The 25553-nt window shown below is 36.1% G+C and overlaps 1 protein-coding gene across 4 annotated transcripts in view; it reads right to left on the minus strand.

Moving 5' to 3' along the window:
- The window catches only part of CLEC16A (C-type lectin domain family 16, member A), a 71994-nt gene that overhangs the window by 22483 nt on the left and 23958 nt on the right, over positions 1-25553 (minus strand). For all 4 annotated transcript variants that reach the window (XM_014936552.1, XM_014936554.1, XM_014936551.1 and 1 more), the window contains 8 exons: positions 25232-25361; positions 21048-21148; positions 18184-18306; positions 16451-16560; positions 15912-15956; positions 14696-14746; positions 12084-12212; positions 8214-8334 (listed from right to left, as the gene is read on the minus strand). In XM_014936552.1, coding sequence (XP_014792038.1) covers positions 8214-8334; positions 12084-12212; positions 14696-14746; positions 15912-15956; positions 16451-16560; positions 18184-18306; positions 21048-21148; positions 25232-25361 — 810 coding nt within the window. The remainder of the gene's footprint in view (positions 1-8213; positions 8335-12083; positions 12213-14695; positions 14747-15911; positions 15957-16450; positions 16561-18183; positions 18307-21047; positions 21149-25231; positions 25362-25553) is intronic.

Consider the following 25553-nt stretch of genomic DNA (forward strand, 5'->3'; position numbering starts at 1 on the left):
GGGGCGTTCTTTTGTTTGGTTGGTTTGGTTTTTTGTTTGTTTGTTTGGAAAAGCAATTTGAGAGAAATGGGTTCTACAGTTCGCTTCTACCTTAGCCCTAGTTTTTCAACATAGTCATTTCTCCTTAGCACTCCCATTCCTTAGTATTGCTCAGGCATCGATAGATGGAGCAGTTTGGAGTTACTCATTCAAACAGCCTTTCCTAAAATGAGGGTTCAGTGCTCTAGGCTCCAATTACTGTTAAGATGTACAAGGCTTTTTTCCCCTCCTATCCCACATACACATACTATTTTTAAGGATGCTGTATTTTTACACATGTCTACATACTAAAAGCAGTTTGATAAATGGTACAATTTACAATAAGGTAAGTAACTTTCATAAAGGCTGCTGCCTTATTCAGATTTTTTTTATATCTTTCTGAAGGGAGCTATTCTGACACGCAGAATCCAATGCATCTCTAATACTTACAGCACTATCTCCATACTGAACACTGCTGTTAGGAGGTCTTGCATCTGGAACCCAGCTGTAGCATTATTTACACAATGCATTAAAAATAATCCTGCTAAAGTTTAACTCTTTGTTCAATGGAAAACAATGAGAAAAAATATCTGACTACTGTTTTTCTCCTCTTTAGTTTTCCATGAATAAAGAAAAACATCAACAACTAAGAATAAAACTAGAAGAATTAGCTAAATGGATAGGAATGAGGCTGCAGGTTATACTAAACTGTAAAACAAATTTACTTATTGGAACATCCAGCAAGTAGTTAACATCATATAAGAAACATCTGTGGGATACATATAAGCTACAAGTGGAAGTACACAGCTCTTCGCAGTTGCAGGCCATACAACTAAGGACAACAGTCATAAATTATCATTTGGAAGGTGGAGAAAATTCTTCTGTGCATAATACAGCACAGCTGGTCACCCAGAAAGGTTGTGGAATTTCTATCACCAGAGTTTTTCAAGTTTCAAAAACCCAAAACAATCTCCCAAACCCAACCTCCTCTTCCCACCAGCCTCCTCCCCCAACAATCAAGAGGTCCCTTCCAGCTAACGTTTCTATGATTCTACCAATTACCCTTTACCAGCAGGATCCATTCAAAACTGATTGGGTGGTAGGAGAGAAAGGGAACAAATATGGAACTCTAATACAATTAAAAGAGGAAAATTAATGCTAATTCAGCGTGAATTCAGTGCAAGCTTTTGAAATTTGAGAAAACAAAGTTTAATCAATAAATGCAACAGTGCTACTTTTCTGCAATACCTAGAGGATGTTTCAGTTCCATGAGGACTGATTGCTATTACCTTCTCATGTGCTCTAAAAGGCTCAAGAAATCCATACAGGATTAGCAAATATTACTACAGGAGGCTATAGGAGATTTATTCCTTTCTAGAGAAGAAGCTGAGACATCAGGCAGAAAATAACAGGAGATCTAAAGTGGCAAAGTAGGCTATGTTTAGCCCACAGAATCCTACTCCAAGATTGTTGTACCAATGACATTCTAGTAATCTGAACAATAAAAGATAACAATATATATTAAATGCATCAAAAGGATTATCTATATTTTTTGATGCAAAAATGTGCCTGTATTCATATATTGCATACATACACATCTAGAAATGGTAATGGAGATATAGGTCTACTACATCCCTCCAGAAATTACTTTCTAATATCTAAGTTATTCCACCTTTTTCTTTATAACTGGAAAGCTTGAAGTTATTATCAATGTTTCTATGTCACGGGAAAACTAGGGTAATCCAAGTGTCATTTATTCTGAACCAGCCTATGAACATAGGCATAAAACACCCAAACATACTTGATTGTTCTGAAATGTGTGATGTTACATACATCAGGAAATGAAAAAGAAGAGCCTTCTAGTAGGAAGGATTGTAGCCAGGATTTAACTACTCTGAACGAGATTTTGGATTACAGTTGATAACAAAGTGATTGTATCTCTACAATAAAATGGCAAGAATGATCTCTGAATGTACACAATGGGGCAATACCTCTGCTTTACAGTCGTGCATTACTGTAACACTGGGCCAGCTGAAGTACACACAGTTTTAAAGAAGCAGGTTGAAAGAAACTTGAAAGACCACCACAACAAAAATGACATGAAAATCAGAAATACTTTTTTTAGAAAGAAACAAAAAGCTTGATAACTAACTTAGTCTAAAGAATACTTGTGAGGCAGGAAGATTTTAGTTCATACACAAATAGTACAAACAGATAAGTAATTTAATACAGGGCCAAGTCCAGTAGACAAAAACTACAAATGGCAGCAGCTCCATGGTGAAAATAATTGACCAATGAAACTACACAATTGGCAGTCTATTACTTCACAGGACAAAGTTTCTCATCAAAAGCTAATGTTTTTCTAGGAATACACTTTGGTTGAAACAGAACTAGCTTCAGGGAAGTAATACGTAATGCATAGGAAACATGCAATATTTTTTTCAAAGCCATGGAAACAGAATAAACAAGAAAATACCTATGAATATAGCTATTAATTGAGAAAGAACTAATTCTCAGTTGTATGACTGAACAAGGATGGGCTTACTATATTGGCCTATCCTTTATATTGCATAAACTCTTATAGCTGATAACACTTTGTTATTGAAATGGCTTCAAAAAAGGTATCAGTGATAATGAGCCCTTAAGGGCTTAAGTCTTAAGACTTTCAACAATTTCAAAACAGGGCTCTGGAACATGTCTGGTTACTACTTAGCCTGAGACTCTGTATTTATTGTGCCTTTCATATTCTTTAATCCAATTAATCTGCAAACATATTTATTTCAGTCAATACAAATTCCTCGAACAGCCCTATTCTTCTTAAGACGTGAAGTAATGGATTTGGAGCCCTCCGAAAATGTAATAAGATGTTGCTGAATTTTTTGGATAATCTTTTGTGATTCTCAACGTATAAACCACAACACCAGAGTTGTGAAGCTCTCAAATACTTGGTTTTGTCCATCATTTAAACAGTTTTTAGCGCAACAGCAAGCAAATTAAAGTACTTGCAATTACTGCTGTACAAATCCAACTGCCTGACTACAAAAATACAGTACTTCAGGTAAAGAATTCAAAGGGCAGAAGTTGTTTTCCAGAGCAGAAATTTTTCAGTTTAGAACTGACAAAAACTTAAGGTAAAGCATTACTGCAAAAGTATATCAAAGAACAGAAAGGAAAATTACTCATTTATTAGGCATCTATTACAGGAATCTTTTACACTTATACAACTGAATGCACTTCATTTATGTGACCGTTTCTAGTTCACAGCTGCTGAGGGTCATAAGCTACAGTCATCCTTTTATGACAAAAACCGAAGAGAAAGTGTGGTTAAACACATTTCCAGAGAGCTATGAGAACACTTACAGCTATGCTATAAAACAGTTACAGACACGTAACCACATTTAGATGAAAGACTTTAAAGCTCAGTAAACTTCAGTACTATTGAAGTTTGATCTGGGGATTAAAGTGAACCACAGACTGAATGGCTGACTGATGTGACACTGCTGCAAAAGAGTGTAGTGTCATTTCTGAGATTAACAGTAATGCTTAATTCTTCCTCATGCAAAATGGAGCTTGTAACCAGTTTGGCCACTACACCTTTGAGATGCCTCTGGACTTTCTCCAAGGAAAATACAACTTTTACAAAATATAGCCTAGGAAGGAGAGTTCAAAGACTTCAGCTGCTTGCAGCAAAGATGATTTAAATTAGGTGAAAATAGGTGAAAATATTGCATGAATGCAGGCAACTACTTGCCTGGAAAGATTGTATTATATGAAGTCTTTATGAATATAACAGCTACTTTAGAGATAGTCTGAATGTACCTGACTTGCCTCAGGGCTTGATTTTTAATCATTCTGTAGATTTCTAGAATTGTGATGACTGTAAATTATAGATTTTGTGTGGATAGGTGGCAGTCCAAGATAAGCATTAGGCTGCAGACAGTTAATGCACCACCTCCCACTTCACATAAACAACTTTTCCAAACAGCATGTTTGAAAAATCATTTGGTATGATACTCTGTTTTACTAGCTAATATGACAGTCTTTAAGTGCAAAAAACTTCAGAGTTGAAGTTTTACACCTTAGCGAAATGAGTTTAGAGAGGAATATATGATCTTGGCAGACCTACAATATATTCCCCAAATACAGTCAGAGTTTATGAAGCCATTTCAAATTTTACATAAGTCCTGTGAAAAAATTATTTGCACCATACTATCCAAGATGTTTTTGACAAGCTATGTGTAAGCCATGTTGTTGAATAGTTTAGAATTTATTACTTCTGTTACTCTTCACAAACAGCCCTCTTTCAGAGGTTCAGAATTACTTTGTCTGCAATCTCTCTTTTGTCCAGTAGCAAGTCAGAATATCTCAGTTCACATATTAGTCCCTGCTCTTGGTCAAGACAAGATGTCACCACCCTTCTTGAGCAGGGAACCTTCTTGAGCAGGGAAGCACTGTTACTATCAGGAACAGCAGAAGAGAGCAAGAATAACTGCTAAGAGTGGCTTAAAATCTCTGTTCTTGCAAGAAATATTTATCACTTTAGAAGATGAATTTTTCACCACTTGTTTCCGATAAATGTCTCAAAGACAGTATTAATGCTACAGACTTTTTATAAAAGAAAAAAAAAATTATGTCAAGATTTACTGAACAAAAAGGAAGATTTAGGAAAAAGGCAAAGAGGTTTAAAATGATCTTGGAAAGAGGGGAAAAATACAGAACTGTAGATACATGAATTGAGAAAGTAAGATAAATTGAGGAGAAATTCAGGGTGTTTCATATTCAGCTTGCAACGAGTATCTGGATTTTAACATTGGCATAGAGTTCAGGCAGATCAGTTTTCAAATCAATAAATTCAATTCACTGATGTCTGCTTTGCCATTAGGAAAATAATGTCAAAAGTTGAACATCTTACAGAAAGCATCTAGCTGTGACACTAGGGAGAGAAAAAAAATGAACTGTATTGCTTATTAAGCAGTATATATGTATATAAACTTCGGTTTCTGAGGGATGACAACTTTGAACTGGAGAAGCACTAGACGGATTATGTTATTTCACTGTTACTGTACTCTGACACCAGTGGGAAGGCTCTGTTCAAAAGAAATCACACTTGCCAAGTCTCTCAACTGGAAGGAATCTGTAATGAATTCCTGAATATGACAATCCAGGGAGCAAATCAGAAAAACTTCTGGGGAGAAAACTTACTCTGAGAGGAAGCATCTGCAGAAAGACAAAGACCTTGTTTTACATTCAGATCTTCATAGCACAAGTTACATTTTTATCAGTAAAAGTTTGGAAACTGTCTTTTTGCTACCACACACACTAGAACTTCACCACTGTACTACCTCAATTCAGGCAGTTTAAGTATAGCAGTAATAAACAGTTTAGAAAGTGTTACCAATCAAAGTGCATAAACTGACACATATGTAAATGGAGAACTTCACTCAAAGGCCCCAGTGAATGCAGAGTATTTGTTAGTAGCCTTAAAAATATCAAAATTTAAAAAATTAATTAAATAATTTAATTTGTTGGTTAAAGAAAACAATTCTGATGACTTTGAACAAAGAGCGTACAGTGTTGTAGATGGGAAGAAGCGATGAAGGGAAAAAGGTAAACACCCCAAAAAACCCCCCCCAAAATGAAGAAAACAAGTTAAAACCAGCTAACACCAACCTGATAACCATGGATACTCAGCAAGGGACTTCTTAAAGCCAAATAGTATCTATTTGCTATGAGAATCAGATGCAAATATCTGTATCTGTGCCATACAGTATTATATTAGCAACTGACTGACAAGAAAAGCTCCTCCCAAGGAAACACCTGAAACATGATCATATTTTGTGGACACAGATACCAGCACCACTTTGGAACAGGTCTAACAACCATCAACTTGATTTGAAGATCAAATAAGCATCTCTGCTGCTTTCCATTAAGCAGAAAAGCACCGGTAAGTAGTCAAAGCAGCAGCACCTCCAGTCCTTTAAATGAGCCAAAGCTAAGTAAGCATTCAGTCAATTCAGTCAAATGTTGTTCTTTATTTGAAATACCACCATTTACCTTCTCAAACAGCTTAATGCTGACTCAAGGGAGAATTCTAATCATCCAATATAAAAACAAAAATGGGGTTTTTAATAGTCATTTTTTATTTTAAACTTGAGTTTATGCTTATTGTAGTAGTCTTCTGACAATTAAGATGTGAGTTATCAGACAAACGATACAAAAAGAAAATATTTTCCTATCAGGATTTCTTCTCCTATAAAGGTCTCTAGAGCAGCAGCACACAGGTTCCACAGAACAATGGAACTTGGTTTTATTCTCTACTTGTATACGTGCACGTGCAAACACATATGAACGCGTATATGTATTAACAAATAACAGCTTCATGCACATGACAAGCAGTCTAGTACCACTATTGCCTTAGTTCATACTGGTCAGTATAAATTTGGATTTTAAGTTATTTACAGTTAAGGACAATAATATGCCTTAAAACAGCACATCAGTTTAAATTTAAAAGGGTGATGTTCTAAATCAACAGTATAATTTTAATGTAATACTTCTTACGAAAACCCAACTTTTTATAGTAGGCTTTACATCTTTCAATTTTAGAACACTATTCAAATTGAAGCAGATAAGTTTCAGGCTAATAGCTGTAGTGAGAGTTATTTTTTGTTCGTTTTTTACCTCCTTTCTATATATGGACTCTTTTAACCATTTATCTCCTGAGTCCCACACTGGAAAAAGTTAACAACCTTGGACATCATTACATATACAGAGCATGCACCACTACTTAAGCAATTAATCTGGCATTACAAACGTGTAATAAAAATTACAAACAATTATACATAACAGAGTGAAGTATTAATAATCTATGGTCTAAACTACGTGTTCCAAGAAACAGAAACCTTGTGTTCTGTGTAAAAATAACTGCCTTAGAAATGAAAAGTCATAAATAAAAGGACACCTGTAATGAACTGCACAGTACCTGCAGTGCAGTCCACTAAATTTTATAATGGGAGTGATCAGCATTTCTCTAGACTAAAAGATAAGCAAAGACAAAAGGTGATCTTTTTGAGGTTTTTTAGGGGGTGGGGAGGAGAAACAAATAACATATGGAAACAGTATGTAAATCAGATCTACCTTTTGCTCAGTATGTTCTTAAAAAATTAAGAACTACTTCACAATTTCCAGCTAATTTAAGAAAAACGTTTTTTTCAGTAGAAGCTGATTCATTATTTTGTCTCATCCTCTGAAGAAGAGTCAGCATTTCACAATAAGTACCTAACTCATTTGAAACAGGAAGCTGAGTTAATTCTGTATTACTAATCCTTTAGCAAGTAAACAGTAACTAAGTTATGGACATCATTTTTCCCCTGACAACTAATAATTGTGTAAAGTAATTAACAGCATCTTCTGCTGTCCATTATCTTTGGGAAAGCTTTTAGGAAAAGACCAAAAGTGATGAGTTTGCACCAAGCTCATTCAGCTTAATTCAACAAGCCAAAACAATACCAGTAGGAAGAGGAGAGAATACAACTATTGAAGAACACATTTTAAGAAGTATTTTCTGCTGTACATCATCTTAATACGACAAGGTCATTCTGGACATTTCAGACTGATTCCCCTTAGGAATAGTTCAGCATCCTCTTTAACCAGAGGGAGTAAGAGCTTCCATATGCAAACTTTAAAATGACAGAATACATGGTGAAGAAAAAGAACTCCAGGGCAGGGATGGGGTGGATATAATGACAACCAAACCCCAGCATCAGTAAAGCAGCACAGTATAGCTGTTGGAGTAATTACTTCCAGTATCTTAAAGGTCATGAATGGTTTAAGTGCATTTTGAACAGGTGAAAGCAGAATAGAAGAAAATCCTCCTAGGATTAGTTCATTTAGAAAACTAACATACCAGGAACCCAGATGAAAGACTGCAAATACTTTATGTGCTAATATTTAGACCTTGGAATTTTTATTAACAGTTTATTTTAAAAAGGCAACAAAACCCCCAAAACAAACAAAAAAACCCTGACCCCAAACCACAGGAAGTGTTCCAAATCCAGTAGAAAACAATATTCATATGATCATCCTTGACAGCCAGCTATGCAAACAAGGTAACTATTTGGCATTTTTAACTTTAAAGAAAAAAGGCCAGCAATTTTTCCATGCCATTAGACTATTTGGGAAATTGAGGGACTACTTACTCAAGTCAAGAACATCATCCGTCTTTATCAGATCTTCCTCCCTTGTGAGTGGTAACTGAGTTTCTGGCTCATCTCGCAAGTGCAGTGATAGTGAACGGAGCATAAAGAAAACTCTGATGGCCTTAAGATATTAAAAAAAGAATAGTAAAATATTGCTGCACTCAGTACTACAACTACATATTTTAACAGAATCTTACAAACTTATACTTGCTTTTACAACCTCTGACTGCTGTCATGCAGTAAATGTACTTCTCAAATTGAGAAAGCAGAATGTAATTTCAAAGTTAGTTAAAAAAGATTGTGGAAGAAGTTGAAATATGCTGTTCCTTTTCAATGAAGTAGAAGCAGCAGAGATTTTAACCCACTGGACCACTTACTCAGATTTTGACTGACAGGTGAACGAATACAGGAGCTGCTCAAGCAAAAAAACAATCTTGGATTTTATTTTTTTTTAATCATTATTGTAAGACTGATTGTGTTTACAATACCTGTATGCTACAGACAACTACACCAGTCTAAAGAGACTTGTCACATTTTGACCTTAAACCAGTAGTAATTTCATCTATATTCTCAGAAGGTTTACATCAGGGCAAAGCATTCCAAAAGATGTACCAGTCTCAAGGAACTTTCAATGGCTGCTCTGTGAAATTCATATTCTTGTTTTGATTTAGAAATTCATGTCACGTGGCATGCAAAGACTAGATAAACAGCCAAAGAACAATCATCATCTAGTTTGCCACATTTCAAAAGGCACCATTTATAATCCTCTTCTTACTACCAGAACTGTATTTTCAGTATAGCAAATTAAAAAAAAAAAAATTTTTATTACTTCAGGTGCTTTGTTTTTTTAAAAAAAAGTTTCCTACACAGTAATTCTGTGGCATACTGTAAATTAACTGCTGCCTTACAGTAAAAGCATCGAATTCATGGAACAGCTGCAGTGCCCAGGAACTCCCAGCCTGCAGGAATTATTAGGAAAAACAAATCTGAACTGCTTTAAGGCAAAACCTTTCACCCCTCTGTTTTTAAAAGCGACAGAACTGTGTCTCCCATAACCAGAAATGTGAGTGCTTGGTCAGCTATCATACTGGTGGCACTTTCAGAAACTTCTGGTCGAACGGGGTTGAAGAGGGGAAAGTCATATCTGCCTCTTCCATGGACTGACACCCGAGCAGATGAATTTGGTATATTAATTGAAATCTAAAAGTGCAATAAAATTATCGAGAACAAATGTCAAGGGTATCTACCAAAAATATGATATTAACACTACCTTATGAATAAGAGCAGAGGCTCTTTATAACGGGAGATGATCTCTCCCTTTTAGGCAGATTAGATTCTAATGTATTGTGGATTTACTGAAATTAAATAGGATTACTATAACGCAGTTATATTACCAGCTGCTTCAAGAAGAATTCATAGTATTGTGTTTGAAAGTTTCCAAATTCAATCACAAACAGCATTTTTTCTTGCATTTTTGGTAACCCAAAAGTCAAACCCAACAGGTTTTTAATTCAGAGAGCAGCCGTCACTTAGCCTGCTTTCACTTATTTTCACCTCAATGCTCCTTCCCTCCTAGACAGAGCATTAATTTTCCTGTATACATTCTCAATAAAATTAATGTTGCTCATCTCCAAACACCTAATCACATTTACTGCAGAATAATGTACACGAGTAGGAAAGAAAATTAGAACCTTAGCCTTTGCAAGGAAAAAAATCGTAATTAAGATTATTGGCTGAAAAGGGAACTACACTGTGCTTCCTACAATACTGATAGCCCTCAGTTTTCTAGCAATATCAATATAAACCCAAAAGCATTTGATTTGTGACTTCCTATAACATTTTATTAGATCTCAATAAAACAGAAGAGCAGTTCAGTGGCCTAGATTTTTTTTCAGCTGACTTCTGTTACCTTGGTTAAGTAGGAACACCTATGAATTGCTATCTGCATTAAAGAACTATGCATTATGATGAGTGAGGTATGCTTTGCACTGATTCCTTCATTTATATACACATACCATGTGCAAAGAGATAGTAACTTGCAGGGAAACCTATCAGTTTCTTATTACATTCCCATGAACTACTGTTCTCACAAGTAGCTCAAAACCTTCTCTCAAAGTCTTTGCTTACTATGTACTCCAAGGTGCAGAGTTTAAGACTCATACTCTTCACTGCTTCCCAAATAAGTACATAGATGAGTTTGCATATTCTAGGTGACTGGTAAGCAGAAGGAAGAGATGCAAACAACAAGCAGGAACTGGACTAACAACAATTCAAACCAGCATCTAATTCTGGGTAGAAGGCTTGATCAAGCAGCAAGAGCTGATTTCAAAAAGCAGCCTAACAACCTCTGGTCATTTTAATGCTTTAAGTCAGAGGGGTTGGCTGTCTGGATTTTTGAGATATGCCTTTGATAATCTGAGAAATATCTGATTTCTGAGAGTTCCTCTTAGAGGGACTTTCTGCAGCAAAAGATGAAGTGAGAGCCAAAAAAGGTCTGATCTCTAACAGCTAAGAACTCATGACAGAATCCAAGTACTGGACATCTTCACTTGTTAATGAAATAAAACCCGAGAACTTTTTTTAGACTCATGGTGCTCAGAATTGAATCACTATCCATTTGAAACTGTAAGCAAAAAGGACCTCCAGCAGGATAAGTGGCAGCAGCAATGTCACAATATACACCTGAAGTTCGGCATATTGTGATGGCAATCCAGCCTAAGAGAAGTAGCCTAGCTGGAAGAAAGTAGCATAGGAATTCTAAGAAATTCTAAAACTTGCAATGCAATTAGGGGAAGGAGAACCAAGAAGGAAGCATTCCAGGAGCTCTTGCTGATGAGAAAGACCCTTTTTCACCCCAAAGAATTTATAGGAATATTTGTTGCATTTTTGACTTGCCACCAATGTTAAGCTATTCCTTATTTAGCTCATGAAAAGCCACGTAGCAGTCAGTTTCCATTTATGTGCATTTCTAAGCATCATTAAATGCCTCAGAGCGAATTCTAGGAAGCATTACTGCTTTCTAAGAACAATACTTTTCAAGATAATTCACTGTACTTTATCAAACTTAACTTGCTGTGATAACAAAAGCTGCATGGATTATAGTAACTAATGAAAACAAATGTTTGCAGAAGACTCCTGAAAATATGCTTTTTCTTCAAAAGTACATGAATATCCTTGTATATACACTTAAATAAATGCAAAGTTTCCTGAAGAACAGCACTTTTCAAATAGTAACATCATGCAGTAACATATCTTTAAGACTTACTGGCACTGCAAGGCTTATAGGACACTGCCAGATAAGGGCCAAGAGCTAGTTACCCCAAGAATGCTGACAATGATGTTATTCAGGTCGGTATCACCTCTACAGATTGTGTCAGTCACAAAAATAGATATTTTGCTATTTTTCTCCTCAATCTTAAGATCTTTATCATGAATCACTTCAGCAAGATGAAAATATTTTTTGCTGTGTCTAGAAACAAATGCAATATGAAGCCAGCCAGCCTTCCACTGGAGATTTTTGTTACAGGAATATAATGAAAGACAGACTGAGACCATGAAGTGAACTGACAATATATTCATGAGTGTCATCAAAACACCATTTTATGTAAATGTCTCCAGGGTCTAAAAAATTAAAACCCCAGTGCAAGAACATACTGACTTGAGTAGAATCAAGAAATAGAGAAAAAGTTTCTCCACTGGAACAGGTAAATATTATATCCTCTACACACAGGTTTATATTCACCAAGTCTTTATGATTTTATGGACGAAGCTTCCAATCAAGCAGCTATCAAGAAATTCTAAAAATTCTGATTTTGTTTAAAGCCTTTCACATCATTCTGTCATGAACAAATGTAAGAAAAATAGTCTTACTCTTCGTGTTCTTTCCACATCTCCACAGGGCAATCTTTTCACAAAATCAATACCAGTCAGTGGTGTCCCCGTTGGAGGCAACAAGATTGAGGCATCCATCATCAAGTACTCTACATTCATGGGTTTAATCTATAAAAATATTTTAACATTGATTACTATACAAAACAATAAACATTTGCATCTTTAGTTTCAAATACAATTCACGGATGCATATTTCAAGAGGAAGGAATTGTTATAGAGTTCTGAGAATTTTTGATACCATCTTTCTTATTTTAACCTCTTTAGACACAATCTCTATTTTGCATTTCTTGTTGTTCCCTAACACACTGTTGAAGTTCCCATACTGAAAAAACACAGGAAAAAGCTCTGAAAGACTACAGAAGAAATGCTATTTCATGAATTCTAAAAACTAAAGTCTGTCAGGTTTGATTTTAAGTTTTGACTCAAATTTTATAATTATTTCTACCACGATAAAAAATTTCCCATATCTTCTTCAAAAAGAACTCTCTAGTCTCTACTAATGCAATAACTTTCACACTAAACAATAGCCTTAAATCTTGCCACTAACAAGGGAGTCTCTCCCTTACATGGTTGCTTATTTTCATGGATAAACCTTTGGGCAATTTCACCCAAGTTCTATTATATACACATGCACTAGAGACACATACATATACACATGCACTAGAGACATGAGCTTCTTTTTGAAAGCCAGAAAGCCAGCTGGAGCGGCTAAAACATATAAAAGTCCTTCCCACAGCTTGTACAGTATTCTACAGTCACGTGGGCATTCCAAAACAGACAGCTGTAACTGGACACATTCCCAGCCACTTTGCCATGGTCATAGAGTCACAGAATAGTTTGGGTTAGAAGGGACCTTTATAGGTCATCTAGTCCAACCGCCCTGCAATGAGCAGTCTCAAACTGCTGCCTCGCACACATACAAATTCACAAATACTCTTTAGCCAATTTTTCTCATCTCAGAACAAATCATCTTCAGTGGATTAACAAATTCAATTGAAGTGTAGAAAGATACAAAAATCTACATAGACAAGGAGAAAAAATGAGAACACAGAACTAAAATTTCTAACAAGTAACTACTTCAGACGCAATTCACTTGAGTGTGAACTGGTTAAAACAGCAAATTATATCCTTAACAGTGAAGAATGCTAAAAAAGGCAACTCATTGCTGAAAGCAAAAATACTAAGGACTACAGTGTTCAATTTACTTGCTCCTCTGAACTTGTTCTCATTGATCATCAATCATTAATATACAACTTTTTCATTTCTTTGCCATTCAGACAGAGCAAGCATACTTTTGCCTTCATAGAAGATCTATACCATGTTATTTACACAACTCATCTGAAAAGACAACATCAGTGTTACTTAGCACTTAAATCAGCTGGCCCAGCAATTAATTTGCTAGCTAGGCAAATAAGCTTTGTTTTTCTCAAAGCATATTTAATTTCCAGGGTGTACCTCTGTCTTTTATGTTAAATAAATAAACAAAAAAGCCACCTCAGAAGTAGAGATACAACAGAAAAACCTACACATATACTGAACTTGCAATATAAAAATGATGCCACTTTTCAAACTAAAAGTACGGCAATACTTAACTACTAAAAAATTAAATGTCTCACTAAATATTTTTACTATTTAGGCTAGTAAGATTTGTGCAAGATGTTTCCTATATTAAAAGACTTATTGCAACACACCAACTGTAGACTGTGCTTTATCAAAAAGACAACAAGTGGCTGCTCATTAAAGCCCTGTACCACTGTGGAAAAAACTTGTAACTGAATACCCAAAGAATTTTTATCTGAATTCTAATTCTAAAATCTAATCTTAAGACGAAATGCTTTACTATGAGGGTGTAGACACTGGAACAGGTTGCTCACAGAAGCTGTGGATGCCCCATCCCTGGAGGTGTTCAAGGCCAGGCTGGATGGGGCTTTGAGTAACCTGCTCTAGTGGAAGATGTTGGCAGTTGGAAGAAGGGGAGTTGGAACTCAATGATCTTTAAGGTCTCTTCCAACCAAAACCATTCTATGATATTATGATCTAAGAACTGAAACAAATAGCAGTTTTAAAACATGTTTACAGGTTAAATACGAACTGTTTGAGATTAAGTTTAGTAATCTGTTAAACTTTCATAGCCAGTACTTCGAGGCGGCAGTACCTCTCCTAGAGATGAGACACAGGCCCTGGTATTTATTTGCTAGAACCCTGTTCTCTACTGGTAAGTGGCACCATTCAAAACTGAAAACTTGCTGGGCTTCGGAAAAACATAGGAAGATTTTCACATTGTTTAGTAACTAGGAAAAAAAATTAATTCAATGTTTCATTTTCCAGGATGAAATACTTTTTTTATACTAGCTGTCAAAACATAATGAGCTTTTATTTAACAAGGAGCTGTGAAATTTCATGTAATCGATTTATGTAATTGTAGACACAACTCCTCAGAGACAAAAAACCCCACCCACATTTTGTTATTCTACTCCTGGAAATAAAAGATACCAGTAAAGATACTCAGTAGTTATCAGTAAGTAATTGTTCGTGCTCCTGTGTTGTATCTGGGTTTGAGGATTTGGCAGGGCAGAAGGGGTGTCACTTACCGTCATACTCCGGTATTCATCTTCAAACATATCCAGAAAAATTTCTTCTCCCTTTCAAAAAAAGGGATATGGACATACCATGAATCCTTATGGTTATGGAGCCACGCTTGTTTTTGTTTAATTATGTACGGGGTGTCTGTGCTCAAGTGCTGGCAGGGACTGTGGGGGCCTCTGTGAGAGGGGCCAGGGCTGCCCCGTGCCACACACAGCCGGTTCCAGCGCAGGGCACAGCTGAGCCCCTCAGCAACACTGATGACATCTCTGGGAAAACACATTTAAGAAAGGAAGAGAGATTCCTCTGCAGTCTGTGGAGAGGACTCATGGTGGAGCAGATACCCACACTGCAGCATGGGAGCAGGTAGATATGCCCCAAAGGAACTGCAGTCTGTAGAGGACTCGCACAGAAGCGGATTTTTTTTCCTGAAGAACTGCAGCCCATAGAGGAAAGGACCCACATTGAGGCAGGGGAGAGTGAGGAAGTAGAAGCAGAGATGAACTGCTATGGACTCACCCCAAGCCCCCATTTCCCATCCCCCCTGCATCAATCAGCAAGGGGAGAGGTAGAAGAGTCAGGAATGAAGGAGCAAAGTTGAGCCTGGGACAAGGGAGGGAAGGTGGTATTTTCGTTTGTCTTTGATTCTCACTATCTAAATTAATATTAATTGACAATAAATTAATTTTTGCAAAGTTGGGTCTTTTTGCTCTTGATGGTAATTGATATCAATTCACATCAATTGGTATCAATTGCTACCACAAGATCTATTCATTTTGAAATATTCAGCTTGAAAAACCTGCTGAGGTCTCCAATAAGAAAAGAAGATTAAGTAAAATTTTTTCATATAAGACACAAAAAGTAATACCAAAAAGAAACAAATTCCATATTAGTGTCAACAACAAATTCCCAGAAATGTTCAAATAGTGTGCCTCTGTTCCATGACATACACTGCAGTTGCAACAAAAGCACATGCCTGCTAACTTGACCTCCAGTACAAACTCTTTGAGACTTCTAACAGCCTTTTTGTGATGCATGTCAGTGTGGTAGGGAAAGGGCAGGAAAGGAAGTCCTCCAATGAAACACTCCTTTTCTATCATAAATATGGAGTTCCCATCTTAGAAAAAGTGCTACCTTGGGCACTATGTAGAGACTGAGCTTCAGATTTACTTCTAATTCCACATTACGTAAAGGATTTTTTCTTAAAGCATTTTGCACATATACCTTATAGAAACGACGAAGGAGATGAACACTTTCTTCCCTTGCACCCTAGAAAAGATAAAATAACTATGTTTCAGGGAGTAAGTACACCATTTACTCAAAAGTCACATTTAAAAAAATATGCAAAAAAATCAAAGAGAAGAGACTGTCTATTAATATTGTCATACTCATAGCCTTCAGCCTAGAATTTCACAGAACACAGTTCTTCCACTTAGGAAAACACAATTTATGCAAGCTTGTTAATTTCAAAAGCATTTTTCCTTTATATTTTTGAGGTGGATGACATACAAGTTTCAAAGAGAGAATTAAACATAACCCTGCTTGAGAATATAAGAGTTTAAATAGCAAGGTAACAGCAAAGCTGAGAACAGAAGACGCAGTATCAATTCTTCACACTCACTGCACAGAGCCACCAATGGAAAAATGTTCTAGAAGCTCAAACATCACATTTATGCTTATCGCAATGAGAAATGAAATGAATTTATTCAACTATACTACACAACTCAAAGTAATGCTGTGACTAGTAATTTGAAAGAAAATACCTCAAGGCAAGCAAGGTGAACATCTTTTATGATGCTGCCATTTTTAGAAAACACAAGCTGCTTCAGCAACAGGCAGCCAAGTTCTAAAGTTGCCAAACGGATTTTTCCATCTATGAAAAAAGAATTTCAAGATACAAAATAATAACAGTTTAAGTGTTGCTTTTCTCATTACCCAATGTTCTTACATGTTTCTACTCTTCTCTGCAATTCTCATAAACTGCTTCTCTGTCATACACACCCTATCTGGCAAGGGTAAGTGCTGATGCTAGCTTACAATGCCAATAGCTATTAAAAAAGACACCACCACAAACTGGAAGAGTTATTTAAAGCAGAACAGAAATTAAAGCAGAACCATGAAATAAAATGGCAATACAGATTAATGCTACTAGAAAGAAGCTAGAACCAATGCCTTTATCAATCTGAAGCACAGGTTGAATTACACTCCAGTTACATAAGAATCCCAGGCATTTGGAATGGATAGCATTGCAAGACAAAAGGAAGTTTTGTATATAGCATGCTGATAAGGCATAGCTTTTCCTTAAAAAACAATCCAAAGGCTTCAGATACAGTCTGGATGTGAGGTGAGAATCTGGAGAAGTCAGATTGAAAGAATGCATTGAGATTTTAAGCTTGTAGTTTCAGAAGGATTTAAAAACATCACAGCCTGAGCTCAGTGATCCACCACTAAGGCAATATACCCCAGAAACAGAGAGATACCTTAGCTTTTGATCCCAACTCCCCATCAGCTATATTACAAGTTAGCGCTATGCTGCCAGAAACTAAAGATACAAAGATCAGTACCCACAAAAGAAGAGAAAAGGAGATGTTCTACACAGCATTTAGCAAGCTTAATAAAAATCGCTATTTCCAACCCTTCCAAGAAGTGCTTTTGTTTAAACAAATGCATTTCCACATCTTGTGCTCTTCCTTCTGCAGCATGTACAAACTCTTTATATCTAAACGTGCCTTTAATCCGCGGCTGGTATATCAGCATAACAAGCTAATACTCTGTAGATCAGTCTCAGGAGTGAAACAAGCATCAGGAATCAGGAATTAGTGTGTCAGTTTCAGGGGAAAGCCAGTTCTACTCATTTGAAGTTTAAAGAGGGGAAGTACAGGGAGAAGAGCTGTGGCTTGAACAGAAATCATATTTCCATGGAATAGGTCACTGAGTCTTGCATCCCTCATTTCACCAAAAAGTTGAAGTCAGGAAAAAAACCCCATGTTTTCTGCAAAACAGTTGAGAGCTGAAAATACAATCTGTGATTAAAAAAACCTCATAGGAACATTTGCTATCACCTCTGGAGACCAAGGACTGCTCTAAGCAAAGGGTACCATACAGTTTTCAAGACTACTTCTCCAGTGGAATTAATTTTCCTAGCAAAGGTGCCACAGATCATATTTTCAGGATGAAATCCTACATTAAGCTGAAGTCACTACACATTTCAACGTTTTTGTTTATTCAAAAACATAGAAAGTAGAAATTAAGACAAAAGATTCCTGTACAGTTCTGAGTATAAAAACAACTATTCAGCAGAAATCCAGAGTTTCTGTTTCCTCAACAACCAACAAAAACCTAATAGCTGTCTTTCACAGACCTCATCTACATATTGTTCATTGAAGAGCATGCTAAACAGATGCTTTCCCCTCCAGAAGGCAGGTGCCTCTTTTTTTTTCCCCCCATCTTCAAAAATTTCAGCTTGGAAAGAAAACAAATACTGGAAAAGTGATACCTGGTTGTGCAGCATAATTCATTATCCTGATGAGCCTTTCTGCAAGTACATGGTTATAGGAATTTCTCTCTTCAGCATGTTGAGCTGGAAGTTGAATTCTCTCCAGCTTGACTGGGTCAATTCCTTTTGTGGGAGATGAAGGAAGAAAGGTAAATTAGAAAACACAAATATGCCTCAAGGTAAGTATTAAATAGATCGTAGCAGTTCTCAGGAAAGTGTAATCAGCAATACAAAACTGGGCAAGTTAGTTTTGAATTTTTATTACAAGAAAAGGAGGAACAACAGAAAGACTAAACACATTTATATATCACTGAGAAATCTCAGCTTTAAATGGAGCCTACTCAAATCCCAGAGTGGTTGGTGACATCCCAAACCATTTTGCTGCCTCTGAAATTCTGAGATTATTTGTTTGCATCTAAATCACATCAAAGTCAAGCCATACATCTGAAGAGCATAAAGGCTAAAGGGGAAAAGATGAAAGTCTGATTTTAAATTCTACTTTGTTAGTAAGTGATCAGTTCATATTTGTTTTTATTAAATAGGAAATTTATTTTGTAACTAGTGGCCTCTTATTTAGTACCCTCCCCAAAGTAAAACACAGATTCTCACTGACATTTTGTATAAGGAAACTAAAGCTACTTTCTTCAACATATTCCTCTAAAATAGCAAAGCTATTTTTCAGAATAGACTGGTTACTGTAAGACTTCTTAGAACAAAACATAGTTATGGGTTGCTGATGATCTCCCTTGTCCTTGTTCTAAAGAATGGTAATAAACAACTCCATATAAGAGATGATGCAGTGTATAGTTTCTTCCAACCTTAGACTTGCAGTTAACTCTACATAACAATACCATTTGTGATATCCGATTTATTTCTTCACTAGATTTATTTGGAACAATTAATAAAGGTCTTTTCGAAGATTAACAACAGTGATACAAATGTTCTCTGTTATGATGAGACTGGAGAAAGGGGTGAGAGAGAAAGAAGCATTTAAGGAACCAGGGCAATCACAGTATTAAAGTTCACAACAATCTAACAGTTTAGTGAAAAGCTACAGTTTTCCTTCTGGAAAGAAAAGCTGCTTATGAGTAATGTTTCTTAGATAATGACATCCAGTTCTGGAATATTCTTCATCTAGTACCTATGATCTGGGGTCATGGAAAAGAAAATAGCTTCCAAAGAGCAAGAGGCTAATGTAAATTGTTGACAAGGAAAGCCAGTGAGTATAGCCTAAAGAATTTTTCATTTAGAGAGTGTTGATGTCACCACCAAAGAATGAAGTGTAGATTTTTATGCCTTAGACATATAAAATGTATCTCCAGTTTCCAGGTGTTTTAGTCTCTTAAAAGGTAGATATTTCACTGTCTATTATATTTCTCTTGGTAACCCTTAATATTGAGCGAAAAATAAACAGCACAGAGATTGCTGAAAGTAAGCAGCAAGAGGCTGCATTTGCTGTATTCCTCACTGTTTACAGCACTACTATAGATGTAAGCAAATCACCATTGAAACAAGAGACGGTATCAGACCTTTTTCCTGGGAACAGGATATTGAAAAGAGACTGAAAAGACAAATGCAGTGGGTTGAAGGACCATGGTCTTAAAAGGTAGAATTCCTAAGAAACACAACCCTGGAGCGCAGGCTTACTCCTTTACAATGACCTTGAAAGACTTCCAGGGACTCTGTGAAGCTGCAACAGTTACAACTAATGATTTTGGATATTCACAGCTTCAACTAATGAATTTTAAGAGAAGAGAATCCATCTCTGACAGAAGTGTTTTCTAGCATAGGGATGCTCAAGTGTCCCTCAGGGAAAGACATTTTCTGGAAGAAATATATTGGTTGCAAGGGGTGGGGGGGGTGGGAAATCAGAGATGCAACTCAGAGAGGGCAAAAGCATGACAAGGCTGTGGTGCTATCTTTGGTGATATTAGTTACAGTATTCTCTCTTGTCATAAGAGACTTTGAAAGCCCTGAAATTATTGGCAAATTACAAGTCTCAGAGAAGCATTCCTTCATTCCTGGAAAAAGGTAAAGCCATCAAGAGGATGGAGGAGAACAGGAGTGGCTCAGCTTAGCTAGTTCCCTCAAGACTCTTATTTCCACTCTGCTTGCCCATTAGAGGTACCTTGAAGCTGTAACAGAATCCTTACTTTTAATCCTTACTTTTACATCACACCTGATGCTCTTTTGCTCAGTTTACTGTAGCAGTTTCTATAACATACTAGTAATGTAAATAAACTATCCTCATAAGCCAAAAATACCTTAGATTCAGTGCTCAATTCCTGAAATACATGATTATTTACATGTATGAGATATTTACATTATTGCTCCATGAGGAACTTATTCAAAACGGACACAAAGATAAACAACAGAGCTAACCATAATCATCCCTTAGAAAAGGTTACATATTCTCATACTGTCTGAATTATAATTAATTACACATTTACTGTAGTTTTGCTTGTTTATAAAATAGCTCATACTCCTTGAGAGACTTGCTACATGTATTATGGCATAGAACACCGACAACTTTTATACTTGGCTTACATGTAGCAATCATAGTACATGTAAAGTGGGAAAGAACTGGATCGAGATTAAAATTGAAACACAATAATCCTATTCCAATTCCAAGAAACCTACAGAAGAAAAGCTATCTGATGTTCACAAAGCCTTCTACCAAATTGTTCTTAAAAAGGTGACACTTAGCAACTGCTTTCACTTACAGCATACTTACTTCTGCCTCCCCCACATAAAGAATTTCTCACCATTTAAGGCGTGCATACACATAAGCTACAAACAGATCGTGCCTGTCTAAAACCACGTGCCTCATTTAGTTTTCTCTGGAAAAAGCAAAAACTGCTTACCTTTATTGTGTGACATTGCATATAGAAGACAGAGCACAAAGAGGGCATAGTAATCATCATCAGCACAGTCCAGTGCATTGTAAACCATATCAAGAAAAGGCCTGTGGAATGGAGTAATTTTAAAAAAGATCACATCTACAGCAAAATTAATAACTATTTTGTTCTATTTGTAGGTAATGGAAAAAGCAAGTTTACAGTAATATACGTTTTCAGGCATTAAACAAAAATTAACCTAAGAGTACTCAAGATTATAGCCATGACTTGCATTTACATTCTGACATTAATTCTGATGTTTTAATGGGATTTGTTACATAATACTTTCCCAAGAACTGGTTGTTCACATATTTACTTGGTTGTTTGTGGCACATTGCAGAAGCATACAGCTTTGTTTCAAGTGTATATGTAAGTAACTTACCCTGTTGCATTAAAGAAAAAAAAAATTTAAAAAAAAAGACTACCTTAAAATTCACATGCTAAATGGAGTTGAAAAGTTTTTACTATTACAAGAAAGCACTTTTCACCAAAAGTTTGGAGGAAGTTAGGTTGTTCTAAAACAATCAGTCACAAACTTTACCATCAAACAGTTATAGGAAAGAAAAAATAACAAGGAGAGAACATTTGAATGGAAAAAAAAAAGCTTTGGATTGCAGATGAACTTTGTTTTCCTGGATTTAAGCACGTGTGACCTACAACACATATACGAGAAGCTAAACACAGTGTCAAGTTCACCCTTCACCTGCACTGTGAACAGATCAGGAAAGTCAATTTAATTCAGAAGCCATTTGAACAGACCAGATATGGCTGAGATTCAGCTGATATTAGCATAAGCGTGATGGCAATGCACCTTGGCTTTTTGTCTTAGGCTGGCTTGCATCCAATAAGTTCAGAGCACAAGCAGAAATAAAATTCATTTTCACAGGTGGCCCAGAGAGACAAAAAAAAAAAAAAAAGGGAAGGGTCAGAGTCACCAGAAGAGAGTTTAGAATCATGATTGAAAAGAGAATTCCTACCTCGCAAAGTACTTTTTTTTAGAGTTAAAGGAAAAAAACCCACCACCTTACATTACCTACATTACATCCAAATAAAATACATTAAAACAATGTCCAAAATCATAAAAACAAATATCTTTTTCCTATCTTCAGACCTAGCAGACAAGAAATACTCATTGTGGTTAGCCGTGGGTCAGAATGGCTATCAAAGACCAGAACATAGTTCTATACCCATTCCAGACCTGTGGCGCCCTCATGGTGACACTTAATGTATGCCTGTAAGTGACTCAACCAAAGTCATAGCAATGGATTTAACGCTTCCCGTCAGCTCCACCCACGTTCCAACAACATGCCCTCTTTTACTAAAACAAGGCTATGACAAGGATAACAGAACACACTGTTCCTCTGCTCAGTTCACGACATCACAGCCGTACGTTTGTGCATTTCTGAAGCTGGATTACAAGCATCCTCTATGATATACTTAAATTCCACTGAGTTACGATCCCAGTTTGCCCAAGTTCAACACTGCTGTATGTACCTAAGCCAAATTTCCCACGTGACGTTACTATTGTAGATCTCGAAAGAACATAACTACTCAAGCAAAAACAGCCAAAAGAATTAGCAGTGCTGGAAATAAACCAAGTTCTTCCTAAGCATTAAACAAGCCCTACAAGCCTCATGACATCCTGCAACAGAGTGCTCTACACATAGTGAAGGGAGTTCAGCTTCAAGGTCTTCAGAAGAAAAAGGACCAAGATATCCAGATTCAAGATTACTGAAATACTTAAATGCTAGATAACACTACATCTGTTGTCAGACCAACAATAGATCATAATTACCCTAAAAAAACCTAACCTACAATGTGTAAAAGTAATATTTTAATTTTATTAAAAACAATATTTTAGGAGGTCGAAGCTGCAGAAATACCAGTAGCTGTTCTATTAACAACAATATTACATGGTATTAAATGACTCTGGTAATCTTTAATCCATTTTTCATTATGTTTCCCCCACATATTACTTATTTGAGAAATAATTTTACTTCCAGGTGCTTCTTCACGGCATCTATCTATCTGCATTTTCAAAGTCTCAATCAGAAGCTGAAACATCTTCTAGGAATCCCATTCATCAACAGGTCCTCATACAGACTAAGTATAGGATAGACCCACAAAAACTTCAGCAGCAAGAAAGCAGCAACAGAGGGCACAACATAGCATGAAGATTTTACATTCTGGAAAAAACTTTGCTGTGCAGCATATCATAAAAGGAAGTTAATTTAAAACAAGCCTTAAGGCTTAAACTTTCCAGTAGTGAGACACATCAAAATAAAATTACACCAAAACCACTTAAACTTTATTATGTTCTTCACAGTAGTAAAAGGGACTAATGGAAATTGAGAACTTGACCTAGCTTTTACAGCTACAGATTTTTAACTGCAAACTGTGCTGTTTTCCATCTATTTTTCAACAACTATTGGACAATTTTTAAAACCCACTTTTAATATTAAAGGCTACATGGCAAATATTTTCAAGTGTATTTCTTAACTCTGTAAGCATTTGCTTCCTTTACTAGCATTTTATTAGTGACTTGATAAAAGAAACAGATCAAATGCCATACAAGTGTTCTTCAAATTATTAATTCTTGTAGAGTGTGTCCACAATTGAAGACTGCAAAACATTAGGAATCTCTATCAACACAATCATTAATGGTTATTCCAGTTATGGCAGTTTCTCCGACCTCAAGCATGGAATTAAAGATCACTGCATCTTCCATTACCACGTGGCACCTCATCCACATGGCTCACCTTATCCACAATACTCAAAGATACCAATCAGTGTAAGAAAAGCTATACACACTTGAGCAAATTTCTTGAGAGATTTAGCTACTGTTTCAAATACTACATTTGGCATATGGAAAAACACAAAATCTTAAGCTACAGCAGCTTATCCACCTATATTTCCAAAAATTCACGTACAAAACTAAAGCCAAAAATGCCCTATGCAACATCTATCCTTATTTTAAAAATATTTTTAGCTCTACACCTGCTTAGGTGCTGTTTATTTTTAGAAAAGATGCAGGATGCTGTCAGATCGTATGTGCAGATCAAGAAAGTCCTGAAATACTGATATATGCCAAATGCATTGGTATCTTGCATTTAAGTGTTTTGTGCTTTTCAAGACCTGAGTGTCCTGGTTGCTTTAGTATTCAATGCAGTCATTGCCAATTTCTTTCTAAAAGCCATTTGGCACATATTTTAGTCAAAATATCAATAATCTAGAGCTATGTATTTTAAAGCCAGTTCAAGTCAAGGTTCAATATCACTTTTACAATGAAATGAAACGTTATCTTTATTAATGAATGTAATCTAAGCTACATCAAAGCTATAATGGAGACAGAATGAAATTCTGGGAATACCAGGCAGCATTTCCCAAGTTTAAAAATAAATTTGAAATCCTATTAAACATGTGCATTTCCCAAGGGACACATTTGCAATTACTTCTGTGTCCAAGATGGCACGTTTGGTTTCTTTTCTTTAGCATTCTAGTAACAAGAACACAATATTCTTACTGAGAAAGTGTCTTTGGGAATTAAATATATCCAAGTTTAAATTCTGAAGTCAGGGCAATTTCTGCTCCCAGAAGCACTTAAAAACTGCCTTTCCAAGAGAAGTTTTCGTTAAACCTAAGATATACTAACGGACCTTGGAAACTGTGCATAGATTAGTAGGGTTTATTCATAACTACTGCCAGTAAAATTCTGCAAAGATCAGCCCAGAACTGAGGAATTTTCCTTGTTTTTTCCCTATAGGTGTATGCAAAATTTACATATGTGACTACAAATACCATTAAGAAAACTTCTTCTGGCTTAATGTAGAGGTTTAGAAAACTGTGGAATGAAAACGTTTATATTCTGATTTTATTATGTTAATAGACTGTGACGTAACTTTACCAACTTAAGGCATCACAACCGCCATAAAGGAAAACACAAACTTTACAAAGGTACAGGACCATTTCCAAAACCAGTTAGTAGAGATGCCATAGCCCATTTTTCTGGTGACTTGCTTATTTGTGACTCACAAGAACCCCTGTGATTTTAATTGGGGCAGATTTGAAACATCCCTTAAGAGAAATGAGAGCGTGAGTGGGAGGGCAAGTAAGGAAGCAATCCAGCAAAATATATTACAGTTTCCTTATACCTGTTCCAGTTTGTTATCTCACTCCCAGAGGCAGCTGCACTCTTTTCTTCATCTGTTGTATTCTGTTCTGTCACAGTAGAGATAGACAATTCTGACAGTTTACATCTCTCCATGATTACCATCTCTATTTCTAAAAGAAAAACAAAAAAAATCCACAACACCAAAATTTTATATTTTTAACAATCAATCAGTTATCGCAAGCTTTTTTGTATTTTCTGTCTTGCATTAAAAGTACCTGGTGCAACTATATATAAGAGGTCTAACCATAACTTCAGAAAGGCTAACGAATGAATAGATATAGACAAATTTTCTTCCAAAAAGA

The sequence above is a fragment of the Calidris pugnax genome, unplaced genomic scaffold (assembly GCF_001431845.1).
Source record: "Calidris pugnax isolate Ruff unplaced genomic scaffold, ASM143184v1 scaffold17, whole genome shotgun sequence".
In the NCBI taxonomy this organism is placed as follows: Eukaryota; Metazoa; Chordata; class Aves; order Charadriiformes; family Scolopacidae; genus Calidris; species Calidris pugnax.